Source organism: Helianthus annuus, chromosome 1, assembly GCF_002127325.2.
Source record: "Helianthus annuus cultivar XRQ/B chromosome 1, HanXRQr2.0-SUNRISE, whole genome shotgun sequence".
Taxonomy (NCBI): Eukaryota; Viridiplantae; Streptophyta; class Magnoliopsida; order Asterales; family Asteraceae; genus Helianthus; species Helianthus annuus.
The window spans coordinates 140,787,305-140,805,154 of record NC_035433.2 but is presented as its reverse complement, the minus strand read 5'-3'; the positions used below and the strand labels follow the sequence as shown (position 1 = coordinate 140,805,154).

Here is a 17,850-nt window from a genome sequence, read left to right as displayed (position 1 = left end):
CGCCGTTAATGTCTCTACAGCACGTTAACGGAGGTGAATTGCTTTGATCGAGGAGTGATTGGTCAAAATGGGGGTGCTATGGTGTAAAATGGGTAGTTAAACCACACTCCGCAAGTTAAAGGAAAGAGGCTTTAAGGCCCCATATGTGACGTGGAGATGACGTGACGCTGAGTGGCGTAATATAGCCTCTAAGGACTTTATATCACACCCTCAAGCCTAACAACATTTTCAAATTAATATTACAATAATATATGTTAACTACTAGGAGATATAAAGGGTATCTTGGTATAAACTTATTTGAATTTAAATTCTTTCAAGACTAAGTACCGAAATTGATGTTTGTAGTCAATAGAAAGAATTTAAAAGTGTACTTTTGTATATTTTAAGTTTTAAATCTGTAACTTTATACAAAAATAAGGGATCTGTTACGATTTTTTTCATACATAATAGTAAACAGAAATAAAGGCGTAATTAATGTTGCACCTACCTTGACTTAAAAAATGTTGATTAATATACACGTCGGTATTTAAAGTTTATTTGTAAGGTTATGTTTTTTTTTTTCATAACTTTATTATTTTTCTAGCTTATAAACCCGTGTATTATACAGATTAAATATAAAAAAACTAGATTGACTATTATTTTAATTTATAGGTGTTACAAACCCGTATGTTACATGGGTTGAAAATTGGAAAAAAAATGTAAATCATAAACTTCTATATAATCCTTATCACACGGTTACGAAATGTAATATTATTATACATTCATAATTCATGAATTTTATCATACATTCATAATTCATGAATTTTATCACATAAGTTGAGTAAATATAACTATAATCTTATAAAAATGTGTAATACTGTTCATGAATATAATAATATTATAATTATAATCTTATCACACAGTTGAATACGTGTATTGTTGTGTCTAATAATTGTTTCATAAATTATAATATTATTTAAAATTTCTGCGTGAAAAATTCAATCCTTTTTTGTTTACAAAATTTGTGCAGGGGTGGTATATTATAAAATACAATTACTATTAACTTTGTTATTAGAAAGTTTGACCAATTTTATTGGGTAAAAATTAATTAATATATAATAATAATAATAATATTAAAATTAAAATTAGACAAAGAATATATATATATAATACTAAAAACAATTGTGAGAATTTATAATAAATAATAATAATAATACGGATAAATAAATATTTTTAAATAAAAAATTATTTATGAGTTGAAGGATAGAATGTTATGTGACATTAACTGAAAATTTTTATTATAACTTAGATTAGTAGGGAAAAGATCAAATATGAAGTTAATTTCGGCTAGAAAGGATAAGAAGCCATAGAATTATGACATGTGACAACATTTAAAATAAAGAAAAAGGGTATTTTAGTCAATCCAAATCCTTCTTCTTCCTTTTTCAAAACCCAGTAACTTCAAAACCCACCATTTTCAAAACCCACCATCTTCAACCATTTCTTCACTTTCTATCTCAATAATCACTACATTATAGTGCGATTTTCATCACCAATCAATGATTCAAAACCCGATCAACGTGTTCTTCAGCTTTTTTTCGAAGAAAACCCAGTTTAATTTCATTCAAAATCTCGTTTTTTCTGGTGATTTTGAAGATAATCACTCGATTTGTTCGATTCAATCACTGATAAGTGTTTCTATCATTCAAATTTCGTCAATTGATGAAGAAACCGGCTTTCGATCCATGTAAGAAATTCTTTAATTTCATTTTCACGATCTGGGTTTTTATTTAGTCGTTGCGTTTTACAATCTTGGCGGGGGTCCGGGGGCGGCAGCCCCTGGTAGCGAGGTCCCAGGGGTGGCAGCCCCTGGCGGGGTCCAAGGGGCAGAGCCCCTGGCTGGGGTTGAGCTAAAAACGCATCAGAAAAATTAATTTTCCAGAAATTGGCTCATTTCGAATACAGTAATTCGTAGACAATTCAGACAGTTTACAGACAATTCACAAACAGTTTTATGTGTCCATTGCGTTTTAGAAATAAGAGAGTTTTATGTGTTTTCTGGCTATTGCGTTTTAGAAAAAACACATTTTTAAGTATCTTTAGTCATTGTGTTTTAGGTAAAACACATTTTGAAGTGTTTTTAGTCATTGCGTTTTAGGTAAAACACATTTTTAGGTGTTTTCAGTCCATTGCGTTTTACAGAGAACACTTTCTTTTGTTTTTTAGGTCATTGCGTTTTAGAAAACAGACATTTTTAAGTGTTTTCTAGCATTGCATTTTACAAATAAAACATTTCTTTGTGTTTTCTGGCCATTGCGTTTTAGGTAAAACACCTTTTTATGTGTTTTTTGTGCATTGCGTTTTAGGTAAAACACTTTTTTATGTGTTTTCTGGCCATTGCATTTTACAAATAAGACATTTCTTTGTGTTTTCTGACCATTGCGTTTTACAAATAAGTCATTTTGTTTGTGTTTTTGGTGCATTGCGTTTTAGAAAAATGTCATTTTTTAGGTTTTTTTTTCATTGCGTTTTACGTAACTGGTGGTTTTTCTATTGTGTTTTACGCAACTGTGTTTTAATTTTTTTTTTAAATATAACAATAGTATACTCGTTTTAAAGATAAAAAAACGCTCGTTTTTTTGGTGCAATTTTTATAAAAAAAAATAATGTCGTATGAAAGAGTTATTAACGTTTAAAAAATGGGGGGGGGGGGAATTGGAGGAGAGAGAAACTATTGACTTGGATTGACTAGAATGCCCTTGAACAAACTCACGCGCCTCTTTTCTTCCTTTCAATTTCCCTGATTTAATCATAGCCCTTGATTAACTTAATGGATGGTCAAGATCACTTTCTAACCTTTCTAGCCAAATAAGCTTCCTATTGTATCTCCACCCTAGATTAGTATTGTACTCTTGTTTGCTCACTGTATATTGAATATTTAAAAGGATATATATGTCATATCACAAAAAGCGCAATGGCTATATCATAACTATTAAGGTTGATGTTAAGGTTGTTTTTTAAATATTTCTCTTAAGATTATTTTCTATATGATAACTTTGATTATATTTACAAGTAATTTCTTTTTCTTAAAAAAAAACTTTAAGTATCACAAATTATTTTATCAATTTATTAAGTTTTAAAAAAAGCTGTTTACTATTTTTTACATTTAAAACAAACCTACTAAATTTAAAATTTATTGGTAGTTTGGTCATTATTTCTTGGTGTCCTTTTTGTCACCATTCCACCATATTCCGCTCGTGATTTCCGCGTGGTGAGGCACTTTATTTGACCCTCAAATTATCAACTCCTTATGGAGAGCCTCATCCCCAAGGGATAGGCCGTCACGTCAGCGCCACGTAGGAAAGGCTTTAAGGGGATGGACCTAGGGGGTGGGGGATGAGCCCCTTTATGTATATATATGTATGTATGTATGTATGTATGTATGTATGTATGTATGTATGTATGTATGTATGTATGTATGTATAGGTTATTGTGAGAGAAGAGAGGAGAAGGTGGCCCGTCACAATCGTCTGTGGGGAGCCGGGGACGACGGAACGGAAGGGAGGGGGGCGGTGTGGGGGACCGGCGCCGGGCCTCAGCCGGCCCCCATACCGCTTAGTCTTATTTTCAATTAAATTTTTCTACCTATGCTATAAATATACCTCCATGTTATGTATGTATGTAATAATTCTATAAATTTGTGTATCCTTCAATAAAATTAATTTATTAATGGTTGATCTACATTACCACATAGGTTGTATGTTCATAAACTGTTGATACCACCCGGATTGTATAAATCGAAGCAAGTCAGCCGATTTGGCTTTACAGTTTAGTTCAAGGTTGAGTCTTACGGTGCGGTTTAAAATTTGTAACCAGCTGTGTATATCAAACCATCATTCAACATGCTTTTTCTTGTTTTAGGAATATGTAGTTAGTGGGAAAGGTTTAAATGAGAACGCTAAATATTGTGAGAATCGTGAGAACAAATGAAAAAACCGTAAGAACTTGGTCAAAAACAATTCAAATTCAAAATTTTTTTCTACACTTATCATTATTATTCGAATACAATGTTAGAAATTTAATTTACACGTTTAAATTTACATGAATTCGTAAATAAAGAAAATTTACACATGTGTAAGTTTGCCATTTACACATGTGTAAATCTGTTATATTTACACATGTGTAAAAAAATCTAAAATGAGTGATTTTCTTAATTATTTGATGTTGTAATTTTTTTTTTTTTTTTTTTTTGATATTGTATCTTAATTAAAATGAGGTTTGTATTAAAAAAATTGGTTTTGGTTGGTTTTTTCATTCGTTCTTACGGTTCTCGCAATATTTCAAGATAACCCTCCGCTATAGTTAGTTATGTAAAAGTGTTATATTTAATGTTTAATATTTTTAGGACTTTCATTCCTTTGAATATACGTGTTATATTTATTGTTTAACATTTTTAGAACTTTCAATCCTTTGAAAATTTCCACAGCATACAAGTTTGACCAATGTTTTGCAGTATGAACCGGCCCAGACATTGCATGACATAATCAATGTATACAATACAAAATGCAGCATACATAGACTCATTTAACTTCCTATAATGCACACAGACTACACAACTTCACTTAACTTATATCCACAACACAAATAAAAACCTAGGATTCACCTTTCTAAACCGGACGACAGGGGCAATAACGTCATTTACTACCATACGCTGCAAAACCGATTCCCGGACTGTTCATAATCAACAAAACGTCAACAACTTCGGACCACATCGTGAAGAAAAACAACCAGATTCGGTACGTTGAACAACCTTAGGAGACCCTTTTTCGGCTTTAGTTTTTGTGTCTTCATCCGTCTTTTTACTCTGTAGAGGCTCCACGAAAACTTTCTTCGGCTCGATAGCAACAACGGGGCCCAGACTCTTCTGTGGTGCCGGGCTGGTTGTTTGTGACGGCCCCCCGATGAGTTGGTTAATCATTTCTAACACCTCACTCATCTTGGGCCGTGTTCGCGGGTTTCGAGACAAACACCTATTGGCTATAATCGACAACTTTTGTGCTGATTTTAACGAGTATTTACCCTCGAGTCTTGTGTCGATGATTATCCGGAACCTTTTGGAGTCTAGGTAGGGTTTCACCCATTCTAGAAGCTTCTGCTCGTTCTTGGGTCGGTTTTTATCCAGTGGACGCCTACCCGTTATAAGTTCATACAGAAAGACTCCGAAGCTCCATACGTCACTCTTGGATGTAAGATGACCGGTCTGGATGTATTCTGGAGCTGCGTATCCCATGGTTCCTACTACCTGATAACATTATGTTAATGGGAATTTAGAAACTTTCGTGTATCGGGATGCATAGTGAAATGACTAAAATGCCCTTTGCTACAGATATAAAGGGATCTTGTGAATAAGTGTCAATCCTTTAATGTAAGGGGTGCCAAACGGGTTGTGTTCGCGGGTTGGCTAGTTCAACCCGAGCCCAAGCCCGAACTCGAAAAACGTGTCATACATATGAACCCGGATACGACCCGAATATTCACGGGTTGACCCGAACACGACCTGTTCAACCCGATTTTTTATATTTTTTAGGTTTTTTTCCGCATACTAATGTATTAAAATTTACTGAAAAAAAAAATACAATGTATATAATAGAATTACATTAAAATTATAAAATCTTACGTCAATTTCTCTTTTTAAGTTATAATTATGGCATAAAATACACACCCAATTTAATTTATGACATAAAACATATTGTAAAAAAAATATAATATAATATAAATGGGTTAAACGGTTCGCAGGTTCAACTTGAAACTGACCCGAACCCATTGAGTCTAAACTCAAACCCGCGAATTTCGTGTTAGGTTCGTGTCGTGTTTTCGAGTCGTGTCAGACATTCAAACCCTTAATTTAATGATGACAATGAGCAAATTGGTAACTCACGAAAGTTGCAATTCTGAAGATCGGTTCAACCGAGTTTGGCCAACCCGAACGGACCGTTACCCAACCCATGCGTTTAACTTGCTACTTCTACTAAATGGCTAAATTCAATAAGAAGTAACATACCGCGGTAGAGACATGAGTGAGTCCTTCTTGTGGACCTAACCGAGCCATTCCGAAATCGGAAAGCTTAGCGTTCCAATTCTCATCTAGCAGAATGTTAGACGACTTGAAATCTCTAAATATAATCTACAAAAAAAAAAAAAAAATCAATGTTACTAATAATTCTTGTAAAACATACACATTACTAAACACGGATTCTGAAAGCGTTCCGAACGTTAAAATACCTGAAAAAACAAATCCTCGTGTAAATACGTCAACCCACGAGCAGCATCTTGAGCCACTTTGAGTCGCATGGTCCATGAGAGAGGCGAACTGGACCTTGAACATATATGGTCCTCCACACTTCCATTAGGCATATATTCATAGACTAAAAGCCGTTGCATTCCTCTTTCATCATCTTCTGCACAATAACCGATCAGTTTTACAAGGTTCGGGTGCTCAACCACTCCTAGAACGTCCACTTCGGTTACCCACTCTTTGTGCCCCTATTGCGATATAACAAAGAATATCAAGAAAGCTCATAGACAAAAGAAATTCTAAAAGAAATCGGCTAAGCAGTTAATGTGGCAAAAAATCGGATATCTGTCAAGGACCGATATTTGAGATATAGGTTATCGGCGCAGTGGGATATCGCTAATTTTAATATCATGTAGAATTTATATATATAAACACTAACAATTCAGTATACTCTCCTCCATTAACAAATTAACCTTTTGCAACTTACAAAACACTAACACTTAACACTGACAATTAACAATTAAGACTTAAAACACTAATAGCAGCAATAAGAAGAAAGGCGAATGGTAGAACTAAGAAGAAGGGTACTGATATCGGGAAAATCGGTGATATATCGGTCAATATCGCTGATAATATCGGTACCAATATTCGGACCGACAGTTGACACCGATATTGTACATGGGGACCAATAACCGATATATCACCGATAATAACTGCATAGGAAATCGGTTTGAACTCAAAAATTTTAAATGGTCTTGTTTCTCATATAGAGTAGAAAATTGTAGGCTAAGGGTGTTTGGATTGATGGCTTAGGGAATGATAGAGGGTGTTTGGGAATGAAAAAAAGGGATTTGATTATCATTCCCGGTAGACTCTGCTATCAAACACATAAAGAATCCACTTTTGACTTAATAAGTCAAAACCGCTACTTCCAAATTCAGAGTCTACTCACATGTCATTTCATCTTTAGTTCCAAAATAATGTTGATTTATAATTCAACGTAATGGGAACAGAATTTTATCAACAACCAGAAAATCGAAGCCAATTTTAAATTAAATTATTACAGTTGACATTCGAAAAGTCAAAAGATCAAAAGTCAAACATAAGAAAACAAAGGTTACCTGTAATCCTGTTCGGCCCAACTGTTTAACAGCCACTTCTAACCGTTTATTAGGATCTTTAGGGTTCTTAATGAGACCCGTGTAGACACACCCAAACCCACCCTCACCGATCATTGCTGACCGGCTAAAGTTCTTTGTAGCCGCCTTGAGTTCAGAAAACGTGAAAACTCTAAGATTACTCGGTTTTTGTGAAAAACTCGGAAAATTTGTGCTACCAGGTGAATTTATGCTATGGTCCGAGGCGATAGAACGTCGATTATCAGAATCTGTGAATAGTGAACTTGATGACCGAACAGATTTCGTTGGAGTTTTTGATTGTTCACCCTGTTTTTCATTATTCGATGACCCAAAGCACTTCATAGCTTCTTGCTTTGATGTTCCAAACTACCAAGCTGGAATTAGAATTGAAATCAGTATAATATTTATTTGGAATAAAATTAACAAACAAAATGCATAGAAATTAGGGATTTTTTTCCCTAAATTTCCTTAACGAATGCGTACAAATTAGGGCTTTTAGTTTCTTTTTTATAAACATGTAATCAAGCATGCTCAATTGCATATAACATATCATCTACAAGAAGATTTTTGTGATCAAGACAGAATTTTAAGCAGGCAATTTGAAACATTCAAACACTTTCATTGTTCTATAACCCTAGGTTTGTCACAATATAACATAATCAAGATTCTATTTCTAACACAATTTTCCATATCAAAGACTCAAACTTTGCAATAAATTTGAAGAACCCAGATCAAATAAACCACAAATCTATCACACCCAAGTGAAAAAATTTCAAGAAAGTAGGGGCGTTCAAAAAACTCGTGGCTCGCAGCTCGCTCGAAAAAAGCTTGAAGAAAGCTCGGCTCGAAATTGGCTCGGTTGTAAACGAGCCAGCTCGGCTCGGCTCGGTTTGTAAACAAGTCGAGCTCGAGCTTGGCCTGGCTCGGCTCGTGAGCTGGCTCGAGAAGGTTTACATCTCACATCGCTTGGAAAACAAAAACTAAGGGAGTATCTCTCATATAAAAGAAGGTAAAGACAATGTACAAAGTGAATTAACTATATATACTTGCATATTTAGCCATATGGTTAAATTAAATGGCAATTATGGCCCTTAGTCTATGAAGAAATTCATTTTTAAGGGCTTGTAGTAAATTTTGCGGTTCTTTGTTAGTTCGAGCTAGATCGAGCCGAGCTGAGCTAGCTCTAATGCTAATCGAGTCGAGCTCGAGCCACAAATCTCAGCTCGATTTGAAATTCGAGCTCGAGCCGGTTCGAATCGAGTTCGAGCCGAGCTCGAACTGGGTCTAGCTCGGCTCGACTCGGCTCGTTTACAGCCCTACAAGAAAGTGATGAAAAATTGAAAAGTACTTACCTTTATGCAACTCAAAATGGTTACATAACCCTAGGTTTTTCACAATATAACACAATCAAGAATCTAAGTCTAACACAACTTTTAATGTTAAAGACTCAAACTTTGCAATAAATTTGAAATACCCAGATCAAATAAACCACAAATCTATCATACCCAAGTGAAAAAGATCCAAGAAAGTGATGAAAAATTGAAAAGTACTCACCTTTATGCAGCTCAAAGTCAACCTGTCTGCAAAAGATTACCTGCCCACAATTTCTCCCAAATAGAGCAAGAAAATGAGGCACATAATGATGAGAAAGATGAAGTCTTTGACAAAGAAATTGAAGAAGAACTGAAACAGTTGCTAGCAAAAGACGCTAAATAATTAATATTTATCAATGTTTAGCACATGATCTGGTTTTACAAGTGTGAAATTGGGGTTTATGAGTTTGAATTGGATACAATTGCGACTTTGCGAGTGCAGTGGGTGGCGTATATAGGTGATTGAAGTCAACTGGTGAGAAATAATATGGGCAAAAAGATAATGAGGCAAGTGTGAATTTCTTTTGTTAGTATATTCGGAAATTCAATACTTATTTGAAAAATTCTTTAACTAGTTATGGTTTAATTTTTGGACGGAGAAATTGTCAGGAAAAATTAAATGGTCAGGAAAAATTCGTTAACTAATTAGAACGTGGGGTATGGTGGGGCGGGGGTTTGAGGCATGAGTTGACACGTGGTTTGGGGGGGCTTCACTGGACTGACCCACATAGAAGACGGTATGGTGGGGCGGGGGTTTGGGGCGTGGCCAGCCCAAACCGCTTTTTGAATATTTTTTAAAGCAACAAATTTAATTTTTTTTAATATTTTTAAATAAAGAAATTACATAAAAAATTCCTAATGCTTATATTTTTTCTTTATCTCTTCTCTCATCTCCAAGATTAGTTCCAACTCTTCACCCTCTAGGTGATCAATGGGCTGGAATAGAAATTTCAAATCATCTCGTTTTTGTTTCAGGGCATCTCTAGCTTCTTTGCTTTTTCGAATTTCGGCCATTTGTTGTTGGAATACGTTGAATGTATCTAACTTGCATGCAATATCATCCAACTGATCGCTGTATATTCCCCTACGCGAGCCCGAACTCCCAACTGAAGGCGACGCCGTACCCGATCTTGATTTTTGAGCGCGCTTTTTTGCGGCATCTCTTCCATATTCAGGCCGGTTTGGCGAATCATCCAAAAGGTCCTCAAACTCTTGATCTCGTGTATCAGATTGGGCTTGGGACGAGGCCCTTGACCTTTTGGAAGACGTGTTAGTTTCGCTAGCACTGGGGATATTCACCCACTTTGGATGGAACTTACAAATCTCCCAACAATGCATGAAACGGAAGTCGCTCCCCACATTTGTTTTGAATGCAACCAATGCATTTGTCACAATGTCGGCTTCGGTTTCACCACTTTTTGGGTTTTGCTTTGCTTTATTTAAAAAAACACTAAATTTTGTGAGTTGACCGCTTATCTCGCTCCACTTCGAGGATAAGCTATCGTTTTCACGATAAGCCTTCCTTCTCATTTCTTCATGGAATGCTTTACTAATCGCTTCCCACAAATGACTTCGATGTTGAGAATTTCCTATTTTAATAAAAATAAAATTTAATATATTACAAAGTTATATAAAAAATAACCATAAATATTAAAATAAGGGCTACAAAATATTTAAAAATACCTAAAGTTAGATGTTGAGATTGTTGAAGCCAAGCCCTCGCCAATGCAAGTTCTTCATTAACGACCCATCTTTGTTGTTTTCGTTTGGGGTTTCAATTGCTTTCTCCGCCTCGGTTTTTTTCTTATGACTTCTCTTTTTTATGGGTTGGGATGCGGAAGGACCATCGTTGGGTGGTTGAGTTTCGGGGACGGTTTCGTTTTGGGAAAGGTTGATGGAGGTTGGTGAAAGGTTGATGGGCGTTTGTGAAAGGTTCATCGGGCTATGTATTGAATCGTCGGTGTGTGGGAAGTTAGTAAACAAACGATTCCCGATATACGATGCATAACTCGCCATATCGGGCATAGGGGAGTGTATTAAAAATGGACGAGGCATTGGACGATTGGGTGGTGGGCTAGGATTATTTTATTGGAATGCAAACGGGTTGTTCGAGTCATAACCACGATTATGATGATGCATTTTTCGTTTTGTAGAATGAGAATAGAGATGATTATAGAAGATGTGGAGTGTATTGTGGTTGAATGTGGTAAAAAAAGGAATAAAAGTGTGAGTTTTATAGTGAAAAAATAATTTTTTTTAACATAGTCGTTGGCCAACGGCTAGTTTGGTTTGGCCATTGAGAGCCCGCCATGTCACCTTGCTAGACCCGCCCCACGTCCGGCTTTAAACTCCCGCCCCTTGGGCCACGCCCCAACCCAAGCCCACCCGAGGTGGTGGCTTGGGTGTTTTTAGCCAACCCACGCCCCAACCCAAGCCCCATACCCCACAATCTTAGGGCTTAGTTTTTGGATGGAGAAATGGTCAAAATTTAATGGTTAGACTTAAAAAAAATCATGTTAATTAAGAGATATAATAAAAAGATGAAAATAAAAAGAATAGATTTTGTAAAATTGATTTAAACTTAAATAAAATTAGGTGTTAGTACTCAAAAGTGTTACATTGATAAAATTAAAAAGAATGGAAGGGGTTTTAGTCATTATATTGATAATTTTAGTGTTAGTACCCAAAGGTATTACAAAATTGAAACCATAAAACCTAAACCTGTTAAAAAAAGTTAGTACCTATTCAAGATCAAAACCTTGATATCAATATCGGATATCTCTTTGATTTCGCACCCCTAGTTTTGAAAAAAATTTGAAGAAAATCAAGGGGTTCAAGATCAAAACCTTGATGTCGGATGGGAGGCGATTAGAAATGGGGAAGAGAGATGAACGTATTGGGAAAAAACCCCAGGGTTAGAATTGAGGGGTCAGGGAGAATTAGGAAATTGGAATATAAAGGGTCCGTAGGCTTACCGGGTTACCGAAATCCAAATACGTGAAGGAAAAGTGGAGCAGGAGAATTGCGCCAAAACCAAGAAAACAATACTCTCATGAGTTGCCACGTGGACACATTTAATTTACTTTATTATATGTATAGATTTAGTATATTTTATAACATCTTAAAACACAAAATCGGTGGACTTTTGTGTTTTAAGTCCTCAACATTTAAAAAATACACATTTAGCTCTTTTGTGTTTTAAGTCCTCAATATTTACAAAAAATACACATTTAGCCCTTGAACATTTATCTTCTTTCAATTTTCATATATTATAATTCTAACTCCAATACTTTTATTTTCTAACCCCCTATGCTTTTAATTTTTTCACTTCACACTTTCAAACTAAGTAAGTTACACATTCACTTCTAACTTTTGGTAATTGACAACTTTGATCCGCCAACTTTTTCTACTTAATAACTTGATGTCTCATTTTATTTGAATTGCATTTACGACTTTAGACCATAGCGTCACACATTATTATACTATTTTTTATCTATGTATAACCATGTTAATTTCTAAATTACTTTTACGATTTTACACGATTGTCTAAAATATTGTTACAACTTTACACCGCAATGATCGAGCCGTACTATATATATAATGGCGTTAATGTCACGCACGTACCATGTGTAACAAAGTAAAAAACGTGTAATGTCACGTGCGGGCATCAAACGTTATTGTCAGTATTGTACATTGTAACCACAAATGCTTATATAGGTTACACTGAGTTTGATCGGATACATCAAACACGTGTTTTATATGGTCAACGCATCACATAATGTATCGTCCGCTATAAACAACTAAGGTGCCGCCGACGTAATGTGTTGTGTATCGCAGTTTTAACGTACCTGTCATTTTAAATTCACGTTTTGATATAAAAAAATTTTCTCAAGTAAGTCAGGTAAAAAATAATACGTTTTATACTTATTTTATGTACGTTCGTAAACTGTATTCGAAAGCGAGTTGGGTTTAATATAATACGTTTTCATTCGACGGCGACGTAACTTTTTTCAGTAAAGAGTCGGGTTAAATATAAAGTATGAATACAAGTGACTTTAACTTTTGACGTCGCCGCAACGCGCGGCGGGTCAAAATCCTCGTAACATCTTAAAACACAAAGTCGGTGGACTTTTGTGTTTTAAGTCCTCAACATTTACAAAAAATACACATTTAGCCCTTGAACATTTATCTTCTTTCAATTTTCATATATTATAATTCTAACTCCAATACTTTTACTTTCTAACCCCCTGTACTTTTAATTTTTTCACTTCACACTTTCAAACTAAGTAAGTTACCCATTCACTTCTAACTTTTGGTAATTGACAACTATGATCCGCCAACTTTTTCTACTTAATAACTTGACGTATCATTTTATTTGAATTGCTTTTACGACTTTAGACCATGACGTCACACATTATTATACTATTTTTTATCTATGTATAACCGTGTTAATTTCTAAATTACTTTTACGACTTTACACGATTGTCTAAAATATTGTTACAACTTTACACCTCAATGATCGAGCCATACTATATATATAATGGCGTTAATGTCACGAACGTACCATGTGTAACAAAGTTAAAAACGTGTAATGTCACGTGCGGGCATCAATCATTATTGTCATCATTGTACATTGTAACCACAAATGCTTATATAGGTTACACTGAGTTTGATTGGATACATCAAACACGTGTTTTATATGGTCAACGCATCACATAATGTGTCGTCCGCTATAAACAACTAAGGTGCCGCCGACGTAATGCGTTGTGTATCGCAGTTTTAACGTACCTGTCATTTTAAATTCACGTTTTAACATAAACTTTTTTCTCAAGTGGGTCAGGTAAAAAATTATACGTTTTATACTTATTTTATGTACGTTCGTAAACTGTATCCGAAAGCGAGTTGAGTTAAATATAATACGTTTTCATTCGACGACGATGTAATTTTTTTTCAGCAAAAAGTCAGGTTAAATATAAAGTATAAATACGAGTACTTTAACTTTTGAAGTCGCCGTAACGCGCGACGGTGTCCATTCATAAAAGGAATGTTTGTGGCTTGTCAATTTTCTTTTTTCAAAAAAAAAAAAAAAACATATGAAAAAAGTCATAATTATATCTCTTGCCATTTCATGGCTTCTTCTCCGTCCTCCCTCCATTGACTGCAACTTCTCATTTTTTAAATTTATTATTATTATTATAGCCTTTCAAATAATAATAATAATAATAATAATAATAATAATAATAATAAATTATTATTATTATTATTATTATTATTATTATTATTATTATTATTATTATTACTACTACTACAGGGGCAAACCTAGTGACCTATTCGTATATTATCATATTTATTTATTTCCATTTAGAATTATTAATATAAAATATTTCTAGATTTACATAAACTATCAAATGTCAACGCAGATTTGTTTCTATTTTATGCCGTTGAAGAAGTAAAACATACCATATCATATCATACTCTTTTGTTCTAAAAAATATCATTCTATCATAGTATGAGTACACCCGACTCAGATATTATACAAAATTTTCCTAAAAGCAGTTTATACGTAAAAGATGTCAAATCCAACTATAAAACATGGATTAGTACTAAAATAATCATTTTAAACACCTTTAAATGCAAATTTATACTAGCTTATATGATAAGAACACCACGTTGGTATGTTTTACGACGATGATGTAACGTGAACTCTGTTGCTAACATTAAACACTATTTATCAATTTTAAACACCTTTAAATGCAAAGTTATACCAGTTTATATGATAAAAAAAAAACCGAGTAGGTAATTTTTACAAGTCAACAAATTATTTCTACATTTTTTTACAACTAATTGTATGTTAAACAATTAAGTTAAGGGTTAGGTTTACCAAATTGGATTGAATGAATTGAAATTGTATAAGTCATTTATGTGATTAACCGCGAATCAGCTATAGCTCAATTGGCATTGGTGGACAGTGGCGGAGCTTGACCAAAAGTTCCGAGGGGGCGAAAAGTCATGGGACCAATTTATATATTGTATAAATATTTAGGCAAAATAATTGGAGGGACAATCCTATATAATTTTAAAATTTTCGGACGAAAAATAAGAAATTTTACACTTCTAACCAAAACATTCGGGGGGGGGGGGGGGGTGCAGCCCCCACTTTGCACTATCCTCTGCCACTGTTGGTGGATAAGTGAAGATTCGGGTTTGGGGCCATAGGTCTCAAGTTGAAATTTGATTCCAACTGGGTTTATCACCAGTGGGCCTTCGAGTGGTGGATTTTTTCCGGAACTGGAGATGACGGACTTGGGTTATTCTGCACGTCTGCGGTTGTGGGCGTATAGGGTAGCTCAATTGGCACTGGTGGAGAAGTGAAGATTTGAGTTTGAGGCTATAGGTCTCAAGTTCAAATTTGATTCCAACCGGGTTTTATCACAGTGGGCCTTCGAGCGACGAGTTTTTCTCGGAACGGGAGATGATACGGTTGGGCTATTCGGCGTGTCTGCGGTTGTGGGTGTATAGAGTCGCTTTTTGCTATGGGGTTACCCGGGTAACCGATCTTTTATTTTGTTGGCTGTTAAAAAAAAGTTATATGGTTAACCTTTTGATCAATTAAAGTAAGTTGTTATTAATAATTGTTGTACAAAATATTATATTTTATATTTATGTATAAACTCAACCCAGAAAAAAATGAGGGGGTACATTATGGGCAAATGAAGAAACCAAGATTGAAAACTTATGGGCAAATCAAGAAACCAAGATTGAAAACGAAACCTCAGCCATTCAAAACACGTTTTTTTTATTATGGGAAACCTCAACCCTATAATATAATAATATTTTAATGGAAGAAAATAGTTTTTTTTAACGATTTTTAACGGGATCGTATAAAACCCTATGATATTGATCGTATAAAATAGTTTTTTTTAACGGTTTTTAACAGGATCGTATAAAATAGTTGTGTGTTTTTTTTATTGAACTAATTTTAATGAATTATATAAATAAAGAGAAAAATATATCAAATAAATTGAAGATTTTGATATATTAAAAATCAATCTACTATAATAAAAGAAACCAACTTTTGGACACGTTTCATTCATTGAAGATATCATCAAATCTATATTTATCTTATATTAATTAAACTAGCTTACAATTCCGTGTATTACACAGGTTAAATGACAAAAAAAAATGTAAATTATAAACTTGTATATAATCCTTATTAATGAAATGACTTATTTAGATAAAATAGTATAACAAAAGAACAGTTATATTTTCGCTATTCCAAATAATTTTCTAAGTTTTCACTTCTCTTTTGAGATACTACAGTCCATTTTATTATATGCCTTAAAAAGAAGTAACAGTAAAAAATAAAAAAAAATAATGATCACAAAATTGTAAGTATTTTTAAAAATATTTATAAGTTATGAGGTTATGGTAAATGAATTATAATTAAATTCTACTATGTATATTACTGATATAAAAAAATTCTTTGATATAAATACTATTTTTAGATATATGGATCATGAGACAAGATACGAATATCATCATTGTATAGAAAATACTACATTTAAAAAAATCATACTAAAAATAAAGTACACGTTTAAAAAATAGGACTAAAGTTTTTTAAACTATAAATTTGAGCGTCTACAATAACCTTTTTAATTAGTAGTCGACATTTAAATATTCAAATTAAAATCTTTATAATATTATATAATGTCTTTATTTAGCATGATGATAATGTTTTTAGTTGCGTAATATGATTGAAACTAAGTTTAATATTTAAAACTCAATGTTATTAGGAAGTTGGACCATTTTTTAAGATGAAAACATATTGATATTAACATAAATTTAAAATTGGAAGAAAATATTGAACACGCATATTACACGGCTTAAATAAATACAATGTTATATACTAAATAGCAAAAAAATATGTCTTTTAAAAACCATTTAGTGTTCGCTTTAAAGATAATTTGGTACTTTATTTAGATAATCCGCTTGTAATTTTAGTCTTCTAAGTTATATACTATAAGTATTTGTACATGTGATTTCATACTTTATTAGTACTTATTGTTTATATCAAAATAATATATTTTATCTTAACAAATATATATGGTTAGGGTAAAATGAAAATTTCTACAAGTTGTGAGAACTTAGAGAACTCGGCTTTACAAAAAGTTTTTTGAATTTATTACAGCGGGTGTGAATGAGCGGTTAGAGACGCAGGGCGTTAAACTTTTTGAATTTTGGATTCAAGTGGTTAAAACCACTAAAACATAGGGACTCAAAAAGTAAATTACTATTAATTAAATTTGAAATTTTACGTTTGATCTCTAACTATATTAAATAATATTATACTTATTATATTATTTGATACATTTATATTTATTATAGATAATTATTAATTAAATTTGTATTTATACGTTTATCTCTAACTATATTAATTAATATTATATTATATTTTGTGTATAAAAATTAATATGTAATATTATTATTAAAAGGGAGGAGGCACCAGAGAGTGACACGTGTATAAAAAGATTTTTGTTTATTAGTATAGGAAGATAAGTAATAAATTAATATTAAATCTTATCATACTTTAATAAAATATTATCCTCAAATCTAAATTGTTAATTTAATATATTTTTAAAATAAATACCTTTCTTTCCTACTTATCTTATATTAAATATTAATATATAAATAATAAATTAATATTAAATGTTATCTTAATTTATTTAAAAAATAACTTTTTTATTATTTGGTATACAAAATTATATTTATTCAACTCGTGTAAAACGCGGGGTTTTTTTAAAATATAATTTTTTATTAGTTACTATACAAAGTTACATTTATATAACCCGTGTAATACACGAAGTTTTTAAAGATATATAATTTTTTATCATTTGCTATGTAAAATTAGATTTATTCAACACGTGTAATACACGAGGTGTTTTAAGGATATAATTTTTTTATCATTTGGTAGATTTTTCAACCCGACTATACACGGATTTTTTAAGATATGATGTTTTTAGTATTTAATATACAAAATTACATTTATTTAATCTGTGTCATACAC

At 33.0% G+C, this 17,850-nt stretch overlaps 1 protein-coding gene across 1 annotated transcript; it reads right to left on the bottom strand.

Annotated features, from left to right (window-relative positions):
* Positions 1–4,484: 4,484 nt before the first annotated feature.
* LOC110881531 (serine/threonine-protein kinase PCRK1) lies at positions 4,485–9,273 on the bottom strand. The gene is made up of 5 exons (XM_022129758.2): positions 8,968–9,273; positions 7,396–7,787; positions 6,262–6,522; positions 6,041–6,163; positions 4,485–5,281 (listed from the first exon to the last, which is right to left on the bottom strand). Exons 2-5 carry the CDS (start codon positions 7,753–7,755, stop codon positions 4,721–4,723), a joined length of 1,305 nt encoding a protein of 434 aa, XP_021985450.1. The 5' UTR covers positions 7,756–7,787; positions 8,968–9,273; the 3' UTR covers positions 4,485–4,720.
* Between the last annotated feature and the right edge of the window lie 8,577 nt (positions 9,274–17,850).